Source organism: Tinamus guttatus, unplaced genomic scaffold (assembly GCF_059628265.1).
Source record: "Tinamus guttatus ecotype Peru unplaced genomic scaffold, ASM5962826v1 Tinamus_guttatus_pri_ptg000247l, whole genome shotgun sequence".
NCBI lineage: Eukaryota > Metazoa > Chordata > Aves > Tinamiformes > Tinamidae > Tinamus > Tinamus guttatus.
Window position 1 is genome coordinate 5,607,053 of NW_028288781.1, and position 27,728 is coordinate 5,634,780.

General features: G+C 36.7%; 1 protein-coding gene across 1 annotated transcript in view; it reads right to left on the reverse strand.

The window, feature by feature from the left end:
• Positions 1-716: 716 nt before the first annotated feature.
• Positions 717-27,728, reverse strand: part of IQCM (IQ motif containing M) — a 79,894-nt gene continuing 52,882 nt past the window's right edge. The window contains exons 10-11 of the mRNA XM_088526481.1: positions 1,364-1,535; positions 717-750 (exon numbers count right to left, since the gene is read on the reverse strand). Of these exons, the coding sequence (XP_088382607.1) occupies positions 717-750; positions 1,364-1,535 (206 nt within the window). The remainder of the gene's footprint in view (positions 751-1,363; positions 1,536-27,728) is intronic.

A 27,728-nucleotide genomic window follows, 5' to 3' on the forward strand; every position in this document is an offset into this window, starting at 1 on the left:
GAAAGAGTTTAAATACTTCAGGTGTTGGCAGGTTTATATAATCTCCGAAAATGGCCCTAGTCTATTGTAAACCAAAGGCTTTATGATCATTTCCAGCAGCATAAACATGACTATTTGCCATAAAGGCATGTGCAGGTCAAAAGATAAAAATCATTTTAAATTTCATTTTCAAACAGAGGCTTACAACAGCTACAGTCATGGATTACTACTGAACAAAACAGAGAGAAAACTTAAGGTTAGTTTAAAACCAGATCTTGTAACTTAAGGTACAAATGAAATAGACGTTATTTTTTGATGAATAATTTCTTCACCAAACCAGCTGTCATAGGAACCTTGTGATAAGCGATAGAAGAAGGAGACTGCTTTAATGCTTTAACACTTTTCTGTTTCTCTTTTTTTTTTTTTTTCTCTCCTTTTTTGAGTGCAGTGGGAGAACACAGAACATTCTCTGGACAAGGGATGGCTCCCGATCACCTCCTTTATTTATTCCCTCTTTCCATCAATCTTCTGATTTATATACACATTAAAAGAAAAAAAAAATCTGTGCTTGCACAGCTAGACATTTTTCTTCCTGTGTTTTTAAGCTCTATTTCTACATGAAACCCACTGAGTGCAAATGTTGGGCCAAATCCAAGAAATAGGCCTAGGTTAGAGCCTAAATGTGCAGCAGAAAAATACCATGAAGGTGTGGGAGTAACTGACAGCGTTTTGACCTTCTAACACAGAGCTTGGCTGCTAGTACCTGATGAACTAAGGGGAAAGAGCACAAAAATTGTGAATCACAGAACATATCCCATTTCCTGTAACACCAGGCTTGACTTTGGGAAAAATATACCTATACTGATATCAAGGAAACACTGCTAAATATCTTATAGCTTTGTGGACATTTTTACTTGACTTTTTTTCCCCTTTGCCTTCACCTCTCTCCTCCTTGCACAATCCATGACTGCAGTCATACTGTCTTTCCCAGGGGAATCATGCCCTGAGACATGGTAGGTAGATCTGCTAAGACTTTGCAGTGGCACTACAGTCTCATACAAATATGACCTGGACAGGCATGCTTTTCTCTTCTACTTTTTTAACGTTCTCTCTCCAGTAGATGCATTCTGTTTTCTTCCTGCAATTTCTAGACTCCCTTGTATTGTACATGAAGTTTCTCTGCTTGAGTTTCTACTGCCAAAGTGTCAGAAAGACATCATTACCTCTGCATTTGGATCCTCGCTGAGATAATTACTGAATATGCCCACTATATCATTAACACACCTTTGTAACGTTTGTAGGTAAAGTATAATGCTCAGTCACTGAACACCATTTTTACCTGAATTCTTGGTAATTCTTGGTAATTCTTGAACACCATTTTTACCTGAAATTTTTACCTGAATTCTTGGATGCATCTTTTCCTTGGATTACTGGGTACACCCATGGTGGTGGCACAGTAATTACGTTCTTCACATGTGAACCAAGAGGAGGAAATAATGTGAAGGCCATCTCAACTGCCTGATCCTTCCTGACGCTTTTTAAGGGAGCAGTGGAAGCTGAAGAAGAAAAATAACATTTGTGCAATGACCAATATTTTTCCTCTGATAAGCATATGCAATTAACACATTCACATTATTAACAGGCACAGATAGATTTTCTCTGTTAAACACACAAAAAAGGACAGTGAGCTTTGGAAATTTAGAAGGTTGGGACACATATAGATCTACAAGATACTGATGAAAAAAAGACAAAAGTGTCAAATTTTGAAAGGTTTAACTGATTATTATTCAAATACTTCAGCCATTTCAACCGCGGGTATATTCTTTAATGACATTAAATTATATGATTCTTTTTTTTTTTCTGAGTAAAGTCTAGTGATAAGCTTTTTCAAGTTTAAGCTTTTTGGACTTTTTTCAAAGACATTCAAAATTTAATGGAAGACAGATGTGTGATTAATCTTCAACCCCCTTGAAAACCTCAATTTCCTTTACTATTTATTGGCACAAAATGCAGCACAATTTAAGTCACACACCAGTAAATTACATGAGAAAATTATGTAATTATTAGTAGTCCCCTAATTAAAAAAAGCTAAAACTTCAAGTAAGCAACTATTCGCACCACAATTTCAATAATAACCTTCAGCAGCTGTTGATAACAACAGTTAAATAAAAACAACAAAAACAAACAAACAAACAAAAAACCCCACCAGAACAACTCCAATACCAAAAAGGGAGTCCCTAGAGGAGCCTGATCCTGTAAATCTCTCCCTTGCAAGTCCTTGCATTGCATTCAGGAGGCAGGAGTGCTCATGAGACAAAGAACTTTTTGGTACACCTTATGAAGGGGTCATTTCCGTGGAAACTACAGCCTTTTTCTTGACTATAGAGCAGCTTAAGCTGCAGCAATGTAAATCTCTGTTTATGACCTTTGCTGGCAGCAACCTTTAGAGAAACCTCTGTAGAAGCATGTCTGGATGTAGGGAAAATTCTCCTTTCTGATTAATATCCAACTGTAACCCATGTCTGGGATACTCAAGGTAAGAATAGCTGTGGCATCCTTTAGAAAAGGGCAATGAGCCAACTGTTGTATAGCACTGCATTGCTGGCAACCTCGCTCATGTAACCATTTGGGCTGTACCAAAACTGCATCAGGAAGTGGAGAGATCTATATTCTACAAGCAAAAAATTCCAAAACCACCTCAGCACTGAACTCCCAACATTTTGTTGTTACGGTTCGATAAAGTCACGTCAGACTGCATTCATTTGTTTCTGCATAAAATAAGTGAATGTCATACTTTTTTGTCACACCATTTTTATTTAGCAGAGTTTTTTTCATACCCATTAGTTAAAGAAAAAAGTTATAACAAGGCAAAGCATTTATCAAAATGAAAAATGTTGTACTCTCTGAGCAAAGAAAGGGGAGTCTAAATAGTCTGTCTTGCTCTTAAATTAATGGAATCGTCTTACATTTAATATTTTCTCTTAAGTAGTTATGTAAGCACTCCAAGATCATTAATGAAGAAGTACAGAATCACAATTTACAACTGAAGGGCAAAACTGCTAAAATAGCATCTTAGAGTCATGTCATCAAGTGAGATAATCTAGGAAAATAAATGTAAGGATCATTGATCTCCGATATCATAATTAAATGTACACAACACATGACAAGGAGAAAGGACAACAAAGTTCATTAAAACTTGACGTGGAACCTAAGCTGCAGAACTAATCAAGCAGATGTACCAGGGAAAGGCCTGTTTTATAAACAAGAAACACTAACATTTCAATAAATAGAATTTAAAAATCTTTTTTTTTCACTATTTTCATGTTAAATGATACTAATACTTAACAGTTATTATTTATAAATACGAGTCATTTGTGTACTCAACGTCCTAAAATGTATCATGGGCTAGTACCTCTGCTACTGTAATTTGTTAAATTTCTGCCCACTACCATTACTGCAACAGTTCAGCTGACTCTTCTAAACCCAGGCTCACTCCCCACCCAGGCCTTCCTCCTTCTAAAAAATCTCACATAACAGATTTGCCCAGGCCTTCTTAAGTAAGTAGTACCATAACTGATCTCTTTTCTAATATACAGTATGTTTATTGCAACAAAAGAAAATTCAGAGGAATCGGAGTGCTAATGGAACTTGCAGATACAGCAATGGAGCCTCTGGCTATTGTTCTTCGGAACTAATGGAGAGCTGCCAAGGTCCCAGAGGTGGGAAATAACAAACCATATTACCTAATTCTAAGGAGAAACAACAACAACAAAAAACATTTCAGTAGAATTACAGAACAGCAAATTGAAATCAAAACTGCTAAGATAGCTAGCAAAGCAGTCAGTCTGCAAGCTCCAAAAGAGACATGCTGAAAGGTGGATGAGGAACAGTGGAATTACAGATTGGCAAAGACAAAGTAGGCCTCTGATATAAATATTATTGTACACGGGCCTCCAGCTCAGTGGTATTGCCACCCCCTCACCACCTTAGCACAATCAGACTTACTTGAGACGCTTTCATTTGTGCCAGAGAGTAGTCAGCTTCTAGCAAGCTTGAGAACAACCCACCAGGGTAATTTCTCACGTCTCCCTGCACATCAGCAGGAAAATTGTATTTTGGCAATGCCCCTTTGCACCATTTAGTGTACAGCTTACAAGAGTAGACTACTCTGCATTTGTTAAATAGTAGGCTTTAAGTTGCATGCTAAGCACATTAAAAAGTTGACACCCTAAGAGAGGATGGAATATGTATCTGGCACACTCATATGGAATGTTTCTACATAGAGATTACAATCTCACCAGTTACAAGAACAGTTTAAGAACTGAAATCCAAGCCAGGCTTGGATTTGAAGGTCATGTCCCTTTCAATTACATGAAACTTCTCAAGTTGAAAACTGTATGATAAAAATAGTTTTCTCTTTGGTCACAGTTGGACACAGGAACCAGAAACAAGCAAATAGAGAAACTTAAAATAAGTAGGTTTATTAAGAAACACAAACAAAACAAAGCCCTCTCCAATTTAACTCTACTGGTTAACTTGCAGTTAATTCTGAATTAATTTCAAAAGTTGATCTGAGAAGCTGAAATAAGAACTTTCAACTCTTTTGCTTTGAAGTGCAGTAGCAGTGCACAACTGCTAGCCCTTCCTTGCCAACAGGGCAAACATGAAGAGGCAGGAATAACATTCGAAAGACCATGAATACCACCTATTGGATGCCTTATGTGAGTATTTAGAAACACACTCGTAGCATGAAGAACCATGTAACAAGAATTACTCAATAGTACCAGTTCAGAAATCCAAATACATCCACAGAACCAAGACCAGAAGAGAGCTATGCAGAAAGCCTAAGAATAGATTAAAAAAAAAAAAGTGTTCACACTAAAATTATGGATTTTTGAAGTGAAAATACATTTTAAAACTTAAAACACGACTCACATTTGTATTCAATGCATGTCCTAAATGCCATGCATACCTCTAAGATACATATTTTCATGTTCTATACAATGAGATAGTTGGAACAGATATACAAAATGCCTCTAAAGGGATCGTGCTTCTGAAGCTCTGTTGGAATAAACTTTACATTTATTTCCATCTACATGGCAGACTTGTCTCATTACTGGGATTCATATTTGTTTTCCAGAAGATTTCAACTCTAAGTATTTGGTAGCCAACTCTGAGAGAAGAAAAGATGCATTCATCATTGCCCAAATACAGATCTATGACAGCTTCAGATGCTATCAAACTTTTATTGCCTCCAGTTTAGGATGACTATACTAATAACAGGTGGCAGGGCTATAAGTTAGATATATGTATTTTCCTCAAATGACTATCAACCAAAACTTTATAGAATATTAGAGAACTGTGTGCAAATATCATTACTAAGGTTGCAAAGTTAATATTAGAATCCCTTTGCATGTGCATTATGATATGGGCTCTGATTTCATGATCCACATGAACTCTGTCTCCTTCAGTGCATCAAGCTGATGATATTCACCTCATGAGCGGCTTCCCCTCCCCCCTCATGTTTTCAGTGTGTTACTTCAGGATTTAATTACCTTACAGTACTCGCACTCTGAGCTGATGGTGGAATTAGGAATTTCCTGGTTAGCTGCTTCATGAGACTATCGAATGTTCACAGATATTAAAAAACTATGCTTGCAGCAACCGAAGAGATGGAAGGATTTTATTATGGCCGTTTTACTGCTTTGGAGCTAAGGCACAGAGTACCAGATTCTTCAGTTAAATACATACCCAAGCATGCATAAAGGAGCCTACTAGTTTTCACAAAAGCACCAAAACACTCTATTTCCGAAACGCAGGTTTGAAAATTCCTCTCAGAGACTACACATCACTGGCCATGAAAATACATTTTGAAAACTGACCAAGAAAGAATAAGGATTCAAGTTTCCATGAATTGTGGTTTCCAAGTCTCAGAATTCTTGGATCTCATTTTCAGAGTATTTGGCATTTTAGTAACATGTTATATATTTCAAAAACAAACTTCAAGTTGTGGCAGAAATCTGAACTTCAGGTGTAGCTCTAAATACTCAGCATTTCTGTAAACCAGTCATCAAGTTCACAAGTCACATAATGATAAAATGGTTGAGGTTGGAAAGGACCTCAGGAAATCATCTAGTTTAATCCACCTGCTCAAGCAGGGTCACCTAGAGCATGTTGCCTAGGGTTGTGCCCGGACAACTTCAGAGTATCTCCAAGGAAAGAGTCTCCACAAACTCTCTAGGAGATCTGTTTCAATGCTCAGACACCCTCACAGTCAAAAAATGTTTTCCTTATGTTCAAACAGAACTTCTGTGTTTCAGTTTGTGCCCGTTGCTTCTCATCCTATTCCTAAAAAAAGGTGTTTGAACTCATCCTCACCAGGCATTCAAAAATACCAAGTCAGGCACCCAAATATACCAAGCACCCCTGCAAACACACTTAGATAAATGAACAATCAGCAAGTAGAAGTGCTTCAGAGAGTTCTGGACAACATTCAGATGCCTTAACTATGTAGCCAACCTTTCTCTCCCTGCAGTTATCATCATTTGTAAAGTACCTTTTAGCTTCTGCAAAAAAAAATGGAGAAACATTCATTAAAATTTCCTTTACCATAAAACTCTGAATTTCTTTTATACTGAAAGGGGCAACAATTCCATGCAAATACGTTCATGATTGTGCAACTGTAGACCATTCTCTATGTAGGCATATAGAGGCCAATCTGCACATGCAGAGCACCTGCCACGTGAAATACGGATCTCCTGACTTTGCAGCTCCAGCAGGGTTCTTTCAATGCTTTGAGAGAATTTTTCTTTTTCTGAAACATTTAAGATATTAGAAAGAACAAACTGAAAAAAAAATGCAGGACCGCCCCTGTTAATTACTCCATTGGCAATCCAGAGCCTTCAGCAGACCCTGAGCCTACTGATGGCCCATATACATGCAGGTGGCCATCACTGGTCCTTTGATAAGAAGAGGGAATTGATGACTTTGACTTTGTGCTAGATATGTGCCTAAACCAAACGTCAGGCTCCCACAGTCTTAGGAATAAACTGCCACTTCAAGTCATTTTGTTTCATACAGTAATACTGACAAAATTCAGTCTGTGTATAAATAGATAGCCTCTTCCTAAGATAATCAGAAAGATTCTCACTTTATTCTCTACTACTTCTTCCTTTTCTTTGACATATATGAGTTATCCTGGAATGAGGATGCCCGTAATGTGGGTGAAATGAAGTCGTATTTGTAGTCCTGATACAAAGCCAACAGATGGAAGAGCCAATGTTTGCAGCAATTCCACCAGTTATTATTGTCTACTCCTATATAAATGACCTGAAATATTCCCTCATATACATTTACAATTACATATTAAACTAGAGATGAGATGGTTTTTTTTACAGCTATATAGATAGTAATAATGAAATGTCTCTGTACTACCTGTTGTAATTATTAGATTAAATCATCAAACTAAAATCTGTCATATCTGTGCAACAAAATTTGAAAGAAATTGAAGGACATTTTTGTTCCTGTAAAAGTACTTGCTTAGCACCTCCGTTACAGACATATATAGATATACAGATGAGATAATAATGAAGAGTCATAATTGAAATTAAGAGACTCTTAAATGCTCTAATAAACTTCCAGTGTAATAGAAGGATTCTTCAGTTGTTGGCTAACACAGAAACAGAACAATAAGCGTTATCTTCACCACCATTAAAATAGGCATAAGGACAATAAAACTATATATATTCTTTTGTTCAACATCTTTGATAGAGGACTATCATTTAGAAATAATACGTAATAGCTCTATAATGTATAATATATAATTATGTAAATAATTAGTATAATCCTGAGATGAGATGAGGGCTATTAGTGGCAGTGGATACTTTGAACCTTGCACATTTAGTCAAAAAGACCAATGACATCCAATCAAACTTCTTTAAAATGAATTGCAACAAACAATGGCAGCACAGCTGCTATTAGAATTATAATTGAGTTTAGGAGGGAAACAGCAGCTGAATGCAATGCAGATAATTAAGGAGCAAGCTTTTGTTAACATTATCAGTAGGGTCATGATTCTGCAGATTGCGAACTTATTATGATCGAACAAACTAGTCTATTTTTATAACGGAGGTACATTTCAGCTTCTTGTACTAATGAAGTATATTCTGACTACTAGATAACTGATCACTTATTTATTTAAACTACCCATTTAGAGAAATTGTAAGTATTTACAAAATCTGAAATTACCATGGAAACCTCATTCTTAAATGCTGAGGATTATGGGAACAATTGGTTATACAATTGTAAGGGGTAAATAACAAGCTTCTGCATATAATAAAGACTGTAGTTGTGAAATTATATTAAATAGTTTATCTTTTTCATGCTAATGTATATTTTATTTGTTAACCCAGCAATGAAAGGGAAGCAATACACATCCTGCAGCTGAATAGGGAAAGAAAATCAATATCGAAAAAACATAGCCTTTAAAATATGCAGACATGAACTGCATAAATGCAAGTTCTTGTGGTCCACAGTTGTATCCTCAGGTTTGAGAAATCCAAAAGCAATCTAAAAATTTTATTTCCTACCCATTGTTAACTATTCTTGGAACAAAATCACAGTCGCTCATGTAGAAGAAACAAACAAATGAAGAAAAATCCGCAAAGGACTGAAAGTCATTCCAGCCTTACAGCCTGGCCCCACTGTCAGGCAATGCGAGATGTTTCACCATTCATAACCATGACTGAGGGTTCCAGAAATGGAAAAAAGGTCATTAAAATAATAATAACAACATTACATGCTGTTAGTAATATAGCTGTTACATTATCATATTATCATAATAACTGGTACTGTTTAAGCAAACTGAGCAGTGCGGGTCAAGCAAAAATGTTGTTTGCACCAGACATATTAGTAACCCCTTTAATTTATCCAGCAGAGACCCAGGATCTTTGGTTTAAGACAATCCTGCTGACAACATAGGTCGTTTCACTGGCAAATCTCAATTGGTTAGGGATAAATGAGTAATCCTGCTTTGGAATCTCATTGACCTCAATGTGTAAATAAGGCAAGTAGAACGTGTCTGACTGGCAGCAAGCCATTACTGTGCTATGTGCAAAAACAACAATAATGTGTCAAAGTGATTTAAAAATATATATATTGCAGATTTTATATGTAGAAAATTAAGAGAGAACAGAACTGAACACATCTTTTTTACCGAAATATGTGAAAGCTTTCCTCAAAATGACCCAATTTCTTCAGGACAAGAGTACTGTTGTGGCACAACAACCCAGTCCACTGTGCCTACCTGAAGCACACCTGGTGGTCTAGTGATCATCTACAGTTATTATTACACAGGGATTGGGAGAAAAAGCAACCTAGCAGAAAATCAACCACAGTTCATTAAAGCTTAGTATTTTTCTAATAATTTAATATTAAAGACTCTTCTTATGCTTTTTGAAATTTTTAGCCACAAGCACTTATAGCCAAAGAACAAAAGTCAAGGGCAATACCCTCAACTTTTAAGATACTGCTTTATTACAGTAATACGATTGTAATATATCATACAATATATTGTGATATAATTGTAATATTAGAACATTTTAACCCCTTAGGCTCTTTGTGGAGGGAGAAACGTGTTACTATCTAAATCAGCTAGCTTTGATTATATCCTCTTTCCTCTCTAAATGGACATAATTAAAAAAAAAAAACACCTTACCACAGTTCTTTAATGATGAAAACAATTTAAAATACCATGAACAGGTTTCACCACCAAAGTGTCTACCAGAAGCAAAAGACTGCTCAGAACATACCCTCTGCACTCCTGTCACAACCTCATAGCATCTTCACCACAGTACATACCACCATGAAAACTGCAAAGCATTCAAAACAACAGCTTCAATATTCTTTCCCACTAAAATATCTTCTACATTTTTGTGATAGTCTGATTTGAAATGCAACCATTTTATGCTTACTCTGACAAAATTAGCAGAAATCTTGTATTTAAATAAGTAACTTTTGAAAGGAGAAACAGTGTTAACTGCTTCTTTTTTTTTCCCCTAGGGAAGAGAGAAAAATAATCACTGCTGCTATGTACATAAGCTTGTAAAAATTAGTCTAGCACAGCAGAAGCATGCACAGCAGCTAATAAGACTCTTTGGAGGAAGCAAAAGTGTCTAGAAACAGAACTAATGGTTATGCAGACTGTGACTAAGAGCTCACTGCCTAATTCAGAGTGCCTGATGCCCTGTCATCAAAGAACAGGTAAGTATCATTTGTGTCTATAACAGATTTTTTAAATATCTCTCTTCAATTAAGAATGCAGCTTCAGGCCACCATCTCCTGTAGAGCAAAAAGTCACAGTATGAGTCAATGAAGGACAATTTCAACAGTAGAAAATTCTGCAGTTTTAGGGTGTTTTTTCCATCATCTTTTCCATCTTTCCCCTTTGGAGAGCTCTGAGAAGCCATAATTGAAAGCATTTTTATGAGCCTATGGAGGAGACCTGCCTCCTTTTTGCACACCTGCAATGGCTCCCCTGAGGCATGGCACTAGGTATGGGCATTCCTACACTGGCCAGCCACCAGGGCAGCTATTCACTGGAACAGCTATTGGTGAAGAAAGAATTGGTCTATAGGGTTTTCGCTTCTCTGAAATCATGCTTTCTGATAATGCAGATGGGATAAAAACCCAGGCTAATTTCCTTTACCACTGTGGAAATCAAAAAAAGACTTACTCCAAACTTGAACAGGTTTGCTGCAAAATAACTGAGACAGGGCTAAACACGGAAGCCTCCGTAATTCACTCTGATAGAATGATCTTCAGCTGAACACCTGATTTACTTTCCTCCTGAATACCAGTTAGTATCACTTAGTAGTACCACTTAGTACCACTCAGTTTGATTAGTCAGAAGGCTGTGTATGTATCTCCTTTTTCTCACTCTGAGAATGGGAGCTGTTGTGATACCTTTGCTACCCCATGAAGCAAGGGACTAGAAGCAAAGCACAGAACTCGAATCTCCCTGACCACTGTGCCCCAGTGCCCCTGCACTGATCCAACGAACTGCTTCTTCATGCTCTCAGAGAGCCCTCAATGTATGCACTGGCCTGTAAAACACATTCAGCTGAAAAGGACTTCTGTGTGGAAGCCTTAAAAGTATAATTCAAACTCATTAAAAGAGTGACATACAGTACAGTATATACAGTACAATAATACTTGGCACATACATCCCTTTATTCAAAGCTTTATGAATACTAAGCAACCTCCTTAGCCTCCCAAGAGGTGGGATAGCATCTACTGTAAATAGCATCATGTTGTGCAGTGTGATCTATAACTTCACATACAATACATAATCTAATACAATTTATTAATGACTTTGAATTTTACTCAAATTCTCATCCCACCTGCAGCTGCATAGAATGGAAGCCCTGAAACTCAAGTATACTTAGGTATGTAACTTCCATTGCTGGTAATGCAAGTGGGCCAGATAACCTCTGAAAATCTGGAATCAAATACTTAAAGGACATGAACAGAACTGTGCTTCCCTCCTCCTCCTTCTATCTCTTATCCAGTGAGAAAATTATGTGACAGTTTTCAAAATTATTTTTCATTTATTTATTTTATGCCTGCTGTGCTTCACATATTTGATATTGAGGCAAGGTTAATGGCAGGCAGCTTGCAATTGGAATTGAAACTGGAGATGTTTAAGGCAGCTCCTAGATCCTGTGGGTATACAGTAGATATTGCCAGAATATACAAGAGATTAAATGATGCTTATCAAAAATAAACGTATACTAATTTTTCCTATCTATGAAAATTCACTGGGTTCACAACACAGTGAAGGTAATGTCTGCATATTGTATACACTAGGCACTGACATTCAAGGTCATATCTCAAATTACTTCCCGAGGCAAAACTCCCAGGAAGTTCATTAATGTTTTCACTGTGGTAGTATGTTAGGTTTCACTTAATGCAATGATTATGTATGATCCACCATTGAAGGCTTGGTGGAATCAAGGATGCTCACTGATTCATACAATGCTCTTGAAGGCATTTCCATTTTTAAATATGTCTAGATATGTCTAGCTGTAATTAAAGGCAGGAGAATGCCCCTACTAACAGAAAAGCCTAAGATGAACTGAATCAGTAAAAAAAGATTTTAAACAGAGCATAGAGTTCTGCCCTTTACTCTCATTTTGAAGACACCTTTAAACTGAATGTGTTCTCGAAAGCTATGAGAGACAGAAAACTGTTAAAATTAATAAAACATTTTATTAGGCCACTCAGGAATTGCATTCAGAGTCTGTTTCTACTGCTAATTTCTTGTGTAACTGCTGGTAAACCATCTAATTTCTCCACACCTCCATGTTCTAATGTCAACAACTCATCTTTCTTCAGGGCAGTATTGAAGAGTTTGTGCACATGACGCATTTACAAAGCATAAATATGTGGGGGGGGGGCAATAAGAAATTTCCTAGATATTTTTTTCTCTCTCATGACTGAGAGACTGGCTATACAATCCAGGAAATTTATTTATGCCTGGAAGCTCTCAGAAGACTTGATTTACTATGTGACTGTGGCCCAGTACACTGCATATCTCAGTTATGAAGCATGTTGACCAAGGAGGTCATTGCAGTTGAAGAAAGAATTAACTGCTCTGTTGGAGGGCTTCATAAACTCATTTATTACTGTTGCTGCATAGAGCCCCAAACGTCCAACACAATTTTCTTCCAACTATATTGTTTGCTAGGAACCAGAAAGCTGTTTTACTGAATGATGAGTCTTTTTTTTTTTTTTGGTGCTATATAAAAATGTGCTTAAAATAACACATTGGGAGCTGTTAGGCATTTATTTACCATGGTGGGTTAATCTCATCTGGGGAGGTATAGAAACTCAATCATGAGTGCTACAGTATATAAGCTAATTGCTAGGATAAAACCAAATGAATAATTACTTAACTTCAGAATGAGGCCTGGGGGAATTTTTCTTTAATAAAGGTTTAATTCACCAGTGATAATGAATGCAATCTCACATACTACTGAACAACACCATTAGCATAATGGCTGAGATACAAAAACTGTAATTAGAACTAAACAGAAATGTTAATTACAGCCATGAAGGTACCAAACAAAAGGGAATTTTCCTTTACCTGTAAAATGGGTTTCTGCCTGTGTAGCTCCAGTAATCCCTAGGATGGGTCATCTACTCTGATAGGGTGACTAACAGACAGAAGTTAAAAATTGAAGCTTCCTTTGCCTTTTGATCCAGAGAAAACTGCAGTTCACACAGGGGGCTGAAACAGTTAATAGTACAGAAGAGGGCAATGAAGACTCTAACTTTATTCATAAAGCTTAAAAATTAAGCTTCCATGCACCTGAATTGTAGATTTCAGTTCCTTTTCACAATTAGGCAGGTCCAACAGGACTAGTCAGGAATATTCAACCTCTTCCAGCTGTATTTGCTGCCCCCAGAAGGACACAGCACTCTAGTTGGCCAGGGAAGTGTGGGCATCCAGTTGACCAGGCAGCTGCTGAGAAGTTTGCTGATAACAAGCAGCTTCATTTCCGCACTAACAGCAACAAAAGCTCTCTGTACTTAAAAATTTGCACACACTCTTACATCTTGCTTAAATGAAATTGTGAGATATTCTCTTGGGAGAACAGTTTTTTGTGCCATTTCTACTACGCATTTTTTGTAATCTCATGTTATAAAAATATTAATTTTACAGATTCAAAAACTCAAAAGTTGTAACTGATTTTGCAGGTTTTTCCCCCATAGGACTTCTTCAGTGTTTAAAATGGACTGTGCTCACTGAATGAGTATCTGTTTAGCTTTTCTTTTTATCTTCATCATTCTGTGTTTGGTTCCAGACCTTATTTATCAGAAAACATTCAAACCCTGCACTGAATACAAAATTACCAATTTCTTCATAGATTTTTTTTTCTCTGCCTTTTTCTTTTTTTCTTTTTTTGGTAGTACTCTCAGCTCTCACTACAATTCAGCTACCCTAACACCTCTAAGAAGTCGTATAACTGAAGCACAGAGAAATGAAGGCCACATTACTAAATATTCACTAATTTGTGTGCCTTTTTGACAACTAAGTATTCTAGTAGGAAAAAAAGTCATTGTTTATCTAGCAGGGTGCTTTTAAAATATTGCCTGTAATTTCTTGAGCAGTACGTATGAGCTTTCAGCATGTCTAGAAGCAGAAAATACCGTGCTCCGCAGCCCACTAGGACGTGGGGATGAAGGTAGAAGAGGAATCCAGTTCTCTACAGTGGTATTCAAGCACTTGAACCATGAGCCAATCTCCTTCACCCATATAGTTCTGGGCCTTGTACACTGCAATTTCTACACCAAAATAACAGACCATCCAAGAACAGTGAAAAGGAAGAAAGAAAAATAATAATAACCTGAAAAAACAGAGCTATTTATTCTACTGCATTTGCTAATTTCATTGTAAAATAGAGCACTTGGGTGCAGTTGGTAAGGGGAAGGCCACTTCTGTTCATCTAACTCCACTGCCACTGAAGCTAACAAATGGCTGCTTTTATTGGATACCCAAACTTGATCTCAATCTCCAAGCCTGGCAGGGAGTAAACATGTAACAGGCAAGTGATTAAAGCACTAATGCTAACGCACCGGTTACCTTAGGGGGAGGAGGCTCAAAGTTTATCTGCTTAAATAAATATCTCACCACCCAGCCATACATGAGATGTTCTTTCCTCTTTAAGCTGGAAAAACTCCACAGAAAATATTCAGGCTTCAGCAGATGAAACTGTGGAAAAACAAATCTCAGAACCAAGACGTGACTTTTTAGTCCAGATAAGATACTTCCCTGGGTGGCCCAAAATGGGGCTTCTAGTTGTATTTATACACTTTACCCAGTGACAATTTAAAATAAAATGCATATTTTTAAAGTATGGACAAGAAAGGGAAAGCCCTTCCTTCAAGGCCCTGAATATACTAACCATGAAATCAGTCTCCTGTTCCCCCTAATTTTCATTCTCTTGTCCAAGAGTCCATTCTCATGCACTTGGAGTTCATTCTACCCAGCAAAACAATTTAAACAGCAAATACAATTCAGCCCACCTTAACAGCCTATATCACATTGATTAAAAGATTCATTTGAGAGGTTAGAAACAGAATTTCGATCTTTTCATGCTAGACAAACCATTGAAACTTGAAATATCATTTCCTAGGCTGTAATAAATATTCTGAGTGGATATAGGGAAAAACTTACGCACTGTAAGGACAAGAGTGAACCACTGGAACAGGAAGCCCAGGAAGGTTGCGCAGTTTCCATCCTGACTGAATAAAACCCCAAGGAACTTGGTCTGACCTCATGCCTCAGCCTCCTTGGAGCAAGAGGCAGGACCAGAGATCTCCCACAGCAGAGACTTTCCAATCTGAATTATCCTACGCTCCTACATGAGAAGATGTCATTCTCCGTTGGTTATAGCGCAGAAAAAGCACAGTTGGAACCACGTTCTGTCCTGTGAGAAACCCTGAACTACTTGCAGTACACTAGGAATGCTTAACAAACACAGTCCTTCACCATTACCCATATGTTTAATTCTTTCAGTGTCTGGAGAAGCTATCTATAGGCAATTTCCATGCATAATTCTTGTAACAGATTTGTATTTTCTTCTTTTATCTCAGTAATTCTAGTATTAAATACATTTTAGCCTTACTAGACAGTGAAAATGTTTATGTCTAAGGTGATTTTTACCTTTGGAAAAGGACTCCATTTTAATTTTGAACAGAAATGACCTATTAGGTTAAACTGCCCATTCCATCAGAATACTGTGTAATTTTAACAGATTTCAATTCATTCTGCTTAAATTATGATGCACAAAGCTAGACAATCTTCTTGTATGAATTTGTCTTTCATGCAAAGTAAGGTTTTCTGGGAAAATAAAATGCTGTAAAACTAACAAAAAAGAACAAAGGAACAGCTGTAAGTCAAGAGTTCTTATGCCAACACACTGTTCAGCTGGGTTCCACATTCACTTCCATCCCCCAAATCGCACTGATTATAAACTTAAATGCAGTTCTAATGTTTTCATTTAATTCATTTTTTCCATATTTTAAATTCATTGTATTTAGCGAACATTCAGTTTGAAACATGCAATATCAGAAGAAACCCCGCAGGTGCAGGGAATTTGAATAATCAGGTCCAAATAATCCCTGAACCTCAATCCAACAGAGTCTCACTGGGACCATTTTAAATGTGCAAAGGAAACAAATGGCCAAATTACTCTGAACAATTGTGAGGTAATATGAAATAAAGCAGATGATTAAAATACTGATACTTACATTACAGTAATGCCTTCAGTCCCCACAGAGACCCTATTGTGCCAGGTACTGTACAAGCACACAGGATGGTGTTCTACCCCACAGAATTTGCAGCCCAGACCTTGACCTCCAGTTAGCTTCCTGTTGCAACACTTGGTCAGGAATAGACAATATAGAGTGCTGGGAAGAAATAAAATATGAAACAACTATTCAGCAAGTCTGTAGAAGCACTGGCCATAATTCTCAAATTTCTGCAGTTCTGTTTTTGTGCCCTGCTCCCCAAACTCCACTGTGAACTAATCCTCTTGTGCATTATTCTGCTGCCTTCAACAACTAAGCGCTGGTCGTCTGCAACACATCTTGCAATTTTGTAAATACTTCAAATTTCCTTAGACTACTGCTGCATGTCAGAATTATTTATGCTGCTGGATTAACTATACTGCTTAATTTTAGGGATTCTTTTATTTGCCTTTTTTCATTACTGTAAATTTTCAAATTCAGTTTGGCATACTGTTATCTGCTGATGTCCTCCAAGGCGTCCAAAGATTACATTCCAAAGATTAAGAACAACTGGGGATATGCAAACTGAACATTGTGATGCACATTCTTTTAATAAGTGCATCTTCTATGCTTAGATTTTGCAACCCACTTGATGGGTGGGCTCAAAGAGCTGCAGCACAGCCTGCTCCTGAAAATCAGCACAAGCTGAAGACAGTGGCATAAAGTAAAATTTGTCATCTTAAATTTTCATGGCATATGCATGCATGGATGAAGATACATCACTGGAAACTCGGTATTTCTACATATGTAAACATCCAATAGCTACATTACAAATTTGACTGACATCTTGGGAAGTGGAATATGTAATTGGTTTCTCTTGGTAGTTTTATCATGTGCCTTAAAAAGCTCCCAGTTTTACATCTTTCGTAATACTACAATCAAATCTATTTTGCACAAAATTTATTTTGGAAAAATAAATTTTGGAAATTTATTCATGTATTTTATAATGAAAATACATCATCCAGAACTTGGTGGATGAGAAAAAGGCTACACACTAACACATAGGATGCCAATTACTCCAAAGAATTATGTGTCTTTAAGCAAAGTTGCTTTTCTAGGGTGAAGCATCCTAACCTTTTGTTATTAACTATAGGTTTCATAAGTTAAAATACTAGAAGACATATCAAATGGAGTTTTATTCAAACCAGATTTCAATCCAAAAGCCATCCTCATGGGGCAAATGTCTCTATGCACAGCAAAGTTGGCAGGGGGAAAAAAAAAAAAGATGAACTATGCTTCTGACTCACCAGAAATTTCTTTAGATATGGCTAAACTCTTCTTTTTTAATCAGTGATCAGTTTGACTGTTGCACAACAAGTAACTCTCCTCCTTTGTCATTAAGTGAATAAGAATCCAAACATCTAATTTCTTTACTCTCTACCTGCTGCCCAGGATTTATCCACATTGGTTGCCAGCCACGCCAGGCCATTCTCATTTTTGTCTCCTCAAAATGCTTAATAATTCCATTCACACAGTGCATTTAGTTACAGCTTTTCCTTTGACTTTTTCACCTCTTATCTCAATATTTATTTTATTACACAAGATACCCTCCTGGACTGGATACTGAGACCTTTTGAAAATCTGGCAAATTCTTAATTGAAAAGCCTAAATTTTAGCCTTTGAATCTCAGTTGCATTTTCCTGTGTGGTTCCCAAACCCAAATTCACTCTTAGTAGTAGTAGCAAGGAGCACAGTTTCTCTGGCTCCAGTTCTTGCATCAGTGACTAAGTTTATTCATTCCTGAGAATGTGCTTTACCATCTGCCAATACAATATTTTTCTTGCTATCTTTTTTACAATGAAGCTTTACCATTTCCACTAATTTCTATGGAAATTAGTGGAATTTTTTTTTTTTTAAAAAAAAAAAAAAGAGGAAAAAAAAAAAACAAACACCAAAAATCAGTTAGCTCCTGTTGGTTTGTTTCTTTTTATCAACATATCTTTCTTCTATACTGATTGCTGGGCTTTGGAAATAGACTGAACATGTATTTATTGACTAATCAAAAATACAGTAAAAGGAGAAAGACACAGCAATATTTAAAATCTAGCTGATTACCCTTTGGTGGCAGATGACTAACAGCTTACCTCAGCAAAGCAAAAATTGCTGCCAAAGGTTTCTTCACAGAAGTAATCCTTATTTATTATCCAAGTTCACAGCTGTATACACTGCAGGCAGTAACTAAAAACACTTAAAAAGCATGATGCTAAAAAAACAAACCCCAAGCTTACGTGACTATGATGCTTATTAAAAGTCCAATACTCCCTCATTAAAACCAACAGAAGGGGTTCTGCCAATGATTTCAGTAGCAGAAGACTCGGGGAAAATATTCAAACTCATAAGGCTGCATTCTGCTCATTAGTAGTAAATGTATGATTCTCTCTGGCAAGAACAGGGAAAGTGCTAAACAGTTCCAGGAGTTCTTAGGTTACTCAATAGTCTCCTGTCTTCAATAATAGGATAGCAATAAAAGCCATATTCTGCCTCCATTGCCCACATGCAGCCCCAGATATCCAAGCGCCAGTATTTCTTTCAGGGAAGAAGAAAAAAAAAAAAAAAAAGCTGTTTTATCAGCTTTTGGGGCAAATTGTTAAACTCCATCTAGGCTAGCATTTTTATAAGATACATTAGAGTCCTGCTACTAATAATCACTATTCTATATTTGGTAAAAGGTATGGAAAAAGACTGAATGAAAAAAAGAAACATTCACTAATCAGGGAACAACTTACACTCTTGCTGGGAGTGAAGAATGGAATGAAAGAGTTTACTATTTCTCTCCTGCTATGCTCCCCTTCTTGCCTTTCTATGGCTTTTACTTGTCTGTCCCAGGCTGCATTCTGCAGCATCCCCAAGCAGTCTGCAGGAGCTAAACAGGAAACTGAGCAAGGTTAGGTGGCAAAATACCAGCCGGAGATTTAAGAAGACTGAAACAAGGTAGTAACAAACATATGGAAAGTAACTGTCTAAAAAAAAAAAAAATCTGATCACAGTTTTCCTGATACTGTGTTTGAGAAGGATATTTACAAAGGACATCTGTTGTGGATGCTCCATATAGCAGTAGCCCCTCTGCACTGTCTAGCGTTCAGCTGCTTCACCATGACTAAGTCAAAACATCAAAGCTGGGAACACTAATGAGTATTAACCACTTCAGCCTGCACAGAGCCTGAAGTCCTGTCAGAGTGGAAAAGGGAAGCTGCCACTGAAGATCAAAATGAATCTCCTAAAGCCAGACAGAAAAAAAAAAAAAAAAAAAACAGAAAGCAAGAGAGTGTGGATGAACAAATGAACCTCTAATATGAGCCGAAGAACAGCAAATGTAAACTTTGGCAGCCTGAGCGTGGAAACAAAAGTGAGAGGAAGGAAGCCACCTCAGAAACCTCTGTGTGCTCTTCAAGGTTAAATATGGTGATAGCCAAAGAAATTCCACTCTACAAGACCTCCTATAAAGGGAGCACTCCAGGGGCAAAGCTGATGACACTATCCACTGGGGTTTTAGATTCCACTCTGAATGAATTACCATGTTGATACAGCATCACACAGCAGTAGGAGCTCAGGTCCCAGAAGTACGGTTAGAGTTGTATTAAGTCTGGACTAATTAGCCATGTCTCTCAGCATGGCTATTAGTCCAGGCTCCACACTTTTGCTGACATAGTGATATTGTCCAGGTTCCAAACACAGCTTGGGCAGTGTTAGCTCTGATTTATGAGCTATGTTCCATTACAGGGCTGTAGCAACCCCTGAAGTCGTCCATTCCAGACACATGACATTTACAATTTTGTAAATTTAAACTAACACTAAACCCACCTTCAGGAAAATACAGGAATGGCAGGTGCGTTGCAAGAGAAATGTGGCATCTAAGGATTATCGCAGCAGGAATGAGCAGCTCATGAGCCTTTGTTTTAAATACCATAACACTGTGGGCCTGAAATCCTTTCTTCCTGAACCTCTCTCTCTAACTCGAGTTAGATATGCAAGCCATGTATTGCCACAGCTGTATGTACAGTACACTTCCCACTACAGTACGCTTCCCACCTATGTTCGTAATGGTCAAAATGCCACTCAGTCCTGCTACTCGACAGATCGCAGTAGCAGTTGCAAAGTGCTGTTCTCTGGCTTACAGACAGTTTTCAGACCTCCTGGTCATGCCCCTGGTGAATCCTCCCTGGGGAGGTTTGTGACTTCTTTCCTAAGGACTTCTGTAAATAATCCTTCACATAGTATATGTGTTTCATTTGTATAGACAATTTTATTGTGGCTAAAAAAACACAGCAGTTACTTCAGTAAAAAAATATACTTTCTATATTACAGTATGCATGTAGAAAAAAAAAATGCAATAAATGCCTAAAGGGAAGAAGAAAACACTTACTTGTTAAAATAATTCTAAGAGGAAGATTATTTTTTCAGTAGAATTCTGTAGTAGAAAACATCTATATTGTAACTGCTGTACATAATAAGTGCACGCATTTCAAGTATATATGTTTTCTTAAAAGATAACTTTTAAAAAGGACACTGGGTGAGTAAATTCATTGTTCCCTACCCTGCTATTATAAATGATGCGATTTTTCTAAATAGAAGCACTAGAATAATTAAACTAATTCTCCAAAAATATTCTAGTATATTCAATTATAGATTTTAATTATTTTGGAGAAATAATTCACAATGTTAATGAAAGAGACAGTAGTAAGAATCATGGCAGAGTATGGGTTTCATGTTCCTGCATTCCGTAAGTCTTATTAGAAAATGTAAATCAAATATTTGATGAATACTAAGAGGCTATTGGGACATTAAAATGAATATTACCACTGTGACTCTGAGAATCAGGTTGAAGTATTACAGAAGTCAGTTAAGGTAAGTGGATTTCAGTGCCAAAGCGAACATTAGCTGTTTTAAAGAGACCTCTAGAGTATTATCCTGTATTAATATGAAAAAAAGATGTTTAAATAACACTTAGATTGTGACACAAACCAACAAAAGACACCAGAATTTCAAAGTTTCAGCTGCTGCGTCATACAAATTGACCTCCTCTCCTGTGCTCATAAAAATTAAGAGACAGGAGGCAAAAGGTAAAATGAAGTTAATTTGGAATCTCCAATGTTAGCCTCTAATCATTCACCATTAAAATTAATGAGAATTTTGCCTCTGCTTTCAACAAGGGCAGGTCCTAATGCCAGCGCTGGCTTGTATTTAAAAAGTAGTTTTGTATTTAATATTTTGTAAAAACATCCAAAGCTCACTATCTTCCGCAAAGTGCAGGTTCGATAGCCTAAAAGGTTAGGTTTCAGTAGTTGTGCCAGTGCGTTATATTTATACTTCATGTTTTCCAAATCCTGTGCAAGCTGTGATTTATTCCTTCTCAGAGATGCCATGCTTCAGAGTGGGGAATATAAGAAACACAGGTTAGACTTATTTCCAAAAGCCACAAGCAAAGGCCTAATGAGATTTCTACCTTTCCAGATACCAGAACATAAGCTACACTACCAAATATTTCACTATGTAGCCAAAATTTAATACAGATGATTGTTCTTGTAAAACTTTTCCTGAACTCAGAAGAAGAAAATGCTTACAAATTGAAATTCGTGCTTTTCATACCAAAAGGATGATTTACCTATTAGGATTTAAACTTAAAGAATTTTGGGTGCTGATCTGTTTTCCGCGTTCTCCCCATCCCTTGACATTTCTATGATTTTATCTGTAGTCAGTATCTGTGTGTCATTTCATGAGCTTATGGTAAGATAGCACTATCAATGTATTTAATAACAAAAAAACATGCACTAGGTATTTCTTGAACACTACATATTTAAGGAAAAGGAAGAACAGGTGTAATAAGCACCTCTGCTCCTAGAACTTTGACTAGGCCTCATTCTGCTCTAGCTATGTGGGGGACAACTTTCTTGGAGGATACCATGCCATAATCTATTTAAATGAAGCTCTGTAAGCTTCTGAAAATCTCACTCCTTCTGTGTACCAGGTGAATTTGGCAGTCCAAAAGCAGTGGTCTGTATTTAGGAAATATTACCTTATATATTGCAAAGACTTTCTAGTCATTTCTGAAAGCACTAATTCAATTTTCTGTATGATTCTAGTCAGTAGAGGATTTTCTTTCAACACAGCACTGTGAAGCTGTGAAAGACCAAATAACTTATGATTATTATCCAAATGTAATTTTATTCTAAAGCCTTTACACCTCTCTAGACAGCAAAATTAGTAAAGATGTAATTTCTATTCTGTACCATACAGTTGCAAACACTCACATACATCTTTAACACAAAACATAGTGTTAACTCTGTTGAATCCATCAAACTAAAACTGTGTGGTTCTCCACCCATCCTTTACAATGAGATTTTTTTTATGATGCCCCATTGGAACAAAGTTTTTAAAACACACATTCCTGAAACCATCAAAGAAGCAGAATATTGCCAAACTATCTTCTTGTGATAGACTGTACCCTTTTCAGCTTGATATACAAATATGGATAAACTGATAAATCTTAAGAAATTATCAGCGTTTTCCACGTCCTAATGAATTTAATGGAATCGACCATAAGTAGAGCTATGTAACATACTTTTTTTTTTTCAGAATAAAGACCTTAACAAAAACCTTAATTTTCAATTCTTTGTTTTTTATCTAGACTATTTCTGTTAAATTCAGATAGCCAGAATTTTATTCAATATACTAGCACAAACTTTCAAATTAGCTTTATAGGGATTAACTTTGATTGATAACACAGCCTGCTTTTAAAAAGGGGGTATTAAGTTACTTAAGTCATTATTTACTGTCACAGAAAAATTTAACTCAGTGTGACAAAATTATGACAATATTTAAATGGAGGATGTCCACATTTCTCTGAGCCAAGACCAAGCCCAGTTATTAGGAGTGATGAGCTAGCTTTTCTGTTGGTGTCTTTAGGTTAAAATCCTCTGAGTGAAGGCCGATCTTTATATTATGAAGACAATAAACCTCGAAGTATCTATTTGAGACAGTAATTCATTCTGGAATGTTTTATAACAAAAGTGTTACAAATATTTTATCCATCATTTTATTGAATTATATATATTCTGATAACATGGGCTTGGGTAGGAAACTGGGAAATCTAGTAATAGGTGTGTGTGTGTGTATGTGTGTGGAGTTCTATTTAAAAGAAACAATACAGAACGCAGAAAAATACACTAAATAAGAAAAATATATTAAGTGCAGTATTTAGCTAACAGTCCTGACTTCTTTAATAAATGCAGTCTGTGGAAGGGCATCTAAAGTATCCAGTCATCTATCAAACACAAATCGAACTACAATGGAGAGACATCTTGGATCTTATCTTCCACATATGGTCCAAAGAATTTTTGTTTTCAAGAAGTTTGATGGTTATCACAACATGATATAAAGGTTTCCAGCACAAGGGGTACAATTTCAAACAGTGGATTGAAAAGAAATCACTGCAAGGATACAGCTTTCAGCACGACTTAACAAAATGTAAGTAGTAAGCCATGAATGCGAGCAGAAGACTCCAACAATGATGGTAACAATGACAGATGTCCCTGATGCAGAAACACAGTTTCTTGCTGGGTGACAGACAACAACAGCAATACTACCCTAAAACTCTATTTCAGATTAAACAGAACTGAGACCAGTGTAATCACAGCAAGACAAATAACAGAAAACCTAAAATTACTCACCATCAAAACTGCCCCCAGTTTGGTTTCTTTAGCAGAAACACAAATAGCAGAGATACATGCTGATAGAAGGAGTGGTAGCCATCAGTTTAGTCATGTCGTTAAAGAGGAAATTTTATGTCGGTTTTGATCAAGCAGATGTAACAACTGACAGTCAAGTATTTAATCATTCTACTGCGTAGAATGCGAGAGATTATTTTCAGAGAGAAAAAAAACACTCACTAGGTTGGAAACTGCTATGTAATATAGAATTATTACCAAAACAGAGTGGCAGAAGATAATAATTTGATAGGAAAAAAAGAAAAGGATTTGATAAGCCTTCATATGCAATATGCTCAAATGATAAAATTCACAAAACCGTTCAGATCTTTTTGGATAACTTTTGGAGTTACGTCATTGTTATGCATGCCCTGAAAAGGGCAATATCTTAGGAAAGTGTAATGTGAAGATCTTTGTCTAGTCATGAGCTTTATGGAAATGTTTCGAATCAACACGTAGCTGATGGAAATAGTTTATGTGATGATATTGCACATTATCATCTTGCTTTAGGATTATTTTTTTCCTTCAGGTTTGAAGAGTTACTCAATTGTTTTGTATGGGTTATACCTCAGCAAAGGAGCCATGTCTATGTCAATCAGACAGCATTGATTCATCTTAAGCCATTTTACCAGGAAGTTTTACATGCAACAATAGATTACAAGAACATATGGCAGGACATTTTAAATAATAAAATGTTGCTACTCTCTAATAATTTACAGTGACAGCTAACAAATAGTAATTGTGCAAAGGTAAGAAAAAATACAAAAACTGAAAGAGTAGATAAAAAACAGTAAGAAGATAAAACTCTAATATAATCTGCAGACTATAATCCATAAACAGGATATTAAATGATTCTTTCTTCATACTTATTAAACTGTTGTGTTGATACACATCTCTTTGAGCTTCCACTTTATTTTTATATATTCTACATGTATACATACTTATCCATATATGGACATTTTGCACTGTGCATATACTAAAATATATTTATATTTGATGTATATTTTAATGGTGGAGATAAAACACTTTATATGGTTCATTTCCTCAGAGATGACAAGATCTTCTTTGAACTTCTGAAACCTAATATTTATCCTTCCGACCAAGGATATTGTAGCAATAAATCTTTTTATGTATTAATGGAGAAGAAACTTTCTTAAATCACATAAAAGACATATTTGTAGCAATAATGGCGAACTTTTGATTTTGCTTCCACATACTGCTATCATATGCTAGAATTTGTGAACCCCTTAATAGCTTCCTACTTTTTAGGATCATATTTTCAGCCGATCTATTTATTAGGGATCAAAATACACTACTTAAAGGGTGGTTAAAACGTTTGCTGTCAAACATGAATGGAAATATAAAGTGAGGTCTCAGACAGGTCTGCCCTGAGTCCAGTTCTATTCAATATTTCCATTAACAACCACTAAGATAATGGAATAGAGAGGACACTTACAAAGCTTGCAGATGACACCATGCTGGAAGGAGTTACAAGCACTTGAAAAGACAGCATTTAAATTTAAAACGATCTTGATAAATTAGAGAGATGGCCCAAAATCACTAAGACAAAATTCAAGAGAGACAAGTGCAAAGTACTAAACTTGGGAAGGAAAAAATCAAAAGCTCAAAAATAGGGGAAACTATTTTTGTCCTCTGTGGACAGAGGACCACAAATTGAGTAACAGTTAACAATGCAAGTACAAAAAAGGTAAGTAGCATCCTAAGAGGTTCTATCACTGGTGTTGGAGTTCAGGCAGAGGGAGAAATGTTTCTGCTCCATCAATATTGTCAAGCCTTCAAAAGCAGTGCATCCAATTGAGGAACTAAAGACAAATTCTGCATACTGAAAGTTTAAAAAATTAATGCCATTAAAACACAAGTGAACTTGATGAGTCCTCTTAGTGGAAAGGACATCAGCTATTTATTTAACATGAATACTATCATGAGTGGTGAGAGATTTCAATATACAAAGATGATCTAGTCAGTGCAAACGGAAAACATGAGACTAGAGACAGCCAGGGATGAGCTGGAGATAAATCAGTGGGTGAACGTTGCTGAAGTTGCTTCACGTTTGTCCACAGTGGCAAAGGACAGTTTATATGTAGCCATCAGTGATTTGGAAATTCTCCTGGATAAAATGTCAAATGCAAAATAGACAAAGCAGCATTACGGATATCTGAAGACCAACTCAGCGCAGCACGTGCAGTAGTTAAACTAAGTGCATGATATCGAAGGAATGAATTGTGCTTGATATCATTGCATGATATTCAGCACAAAGTCTGCCACAGAGTTGCAATTAGCAGTTGCAATGAAAAGTGCTGGTCCATGGAAAGGTCTTTCTACCTAATCCCCCACAAAACTGTCACAGAAGCAGCCACAGCAGTAGTCAAACCAGCACAGACAGTGCTCTGTGTTCCACCACTGACCACATACTGCTGGGCAGGAGACGCAAACCAGCAGTGCTTCCCACTCATAACCTGTCACTGGATTCATCCTGTTAGACAGCAGCCCTCACATCCTTGTGGTCACAGAAAGGCAGCTGACACAGAAAACGACAAAGTTTAGGATTGATACTGGCTCTATGGGCATACAGAAATTTTAGCATTTAATAATAATAAAAATCGCTTTTTTTACAGCAGATTTGACAACACATCATTATTTGTATGACCTATTCGTTTTAGTGTTCAAGAGCCCTAGGCGCAGAACAAGACCCTCAGTGCCAGATTCAGAACATAGATGGAACAGAACAGTAGTCCCAAGATTTTACAGCTTATGTAAAAGAAGAAGAGACAGACAGGAGAATATAAATCAGATAGCATCAGTCTGGATGACAGACAGCAGTGTCAGCATACTGCTAGTTGTCAAGTATTCTGTATACCTTGTAGCACAGGAGAATTTTAAAGAGGAAATTTACTTCTCTGACTGTTGTAATATCTTTCAAATATAGTTTTTTTTAGAATATTTCTAAGTGTGTTGCGAAGTGTGAACAGCTATCTAAAAACTCTCTTCATCAACTAAGTAGATCATTTGCATTCTACAGATCTTAAATTTATTATCAAGACATTTTAATAAACCCATAATGATGTTTTGGACCAGTGTCACTGTCAGAAAGAAATAATATTTTAATCATGTTAAAACAAGGTTGGTGGCTGGCCTAGAGTACTCTGGGCAATGTGGGTAACCCAAATTGAATTTCCTGTCCTGATTTGCCAAGCCCAGAAAGGGCATATTGATGATATGCTAACAGCAAAACACTCAAGCAAATTAACTTAAGTATGACATTTACCTTCCTTTAAAAAGAAAAAAAAGAAAAAGAGAGAGAAAAAAAAGAGAGAAAAACAGGCTTATGTTTGCATATAGTGACACATTAGAAAGAATGCTTGTGAACAAACATTGATTAGACAGCACTGGTATCCAGCAGGGACCCATACACCTGCTGTTGACAAACATTCCAGATGTTGCAGGAGTTCTTTAACTTTTTAAATTAATATTGCCCTACAACTTGTGTGGGAGGAAAACAGCCACTGGGGAGAGGGCTATAGTTTTTATTTCCTTTCATCGCAATTGATTGTGAATGACCCAGGGCCTTTAAGAGCTGAAGGGATCATTAGATCAGATGTTAATATAGGCTTGACCCAGTGCCATTATGCAGAACATGCAAAGCATTCCATAGCTCTACCAGGACATTTAATT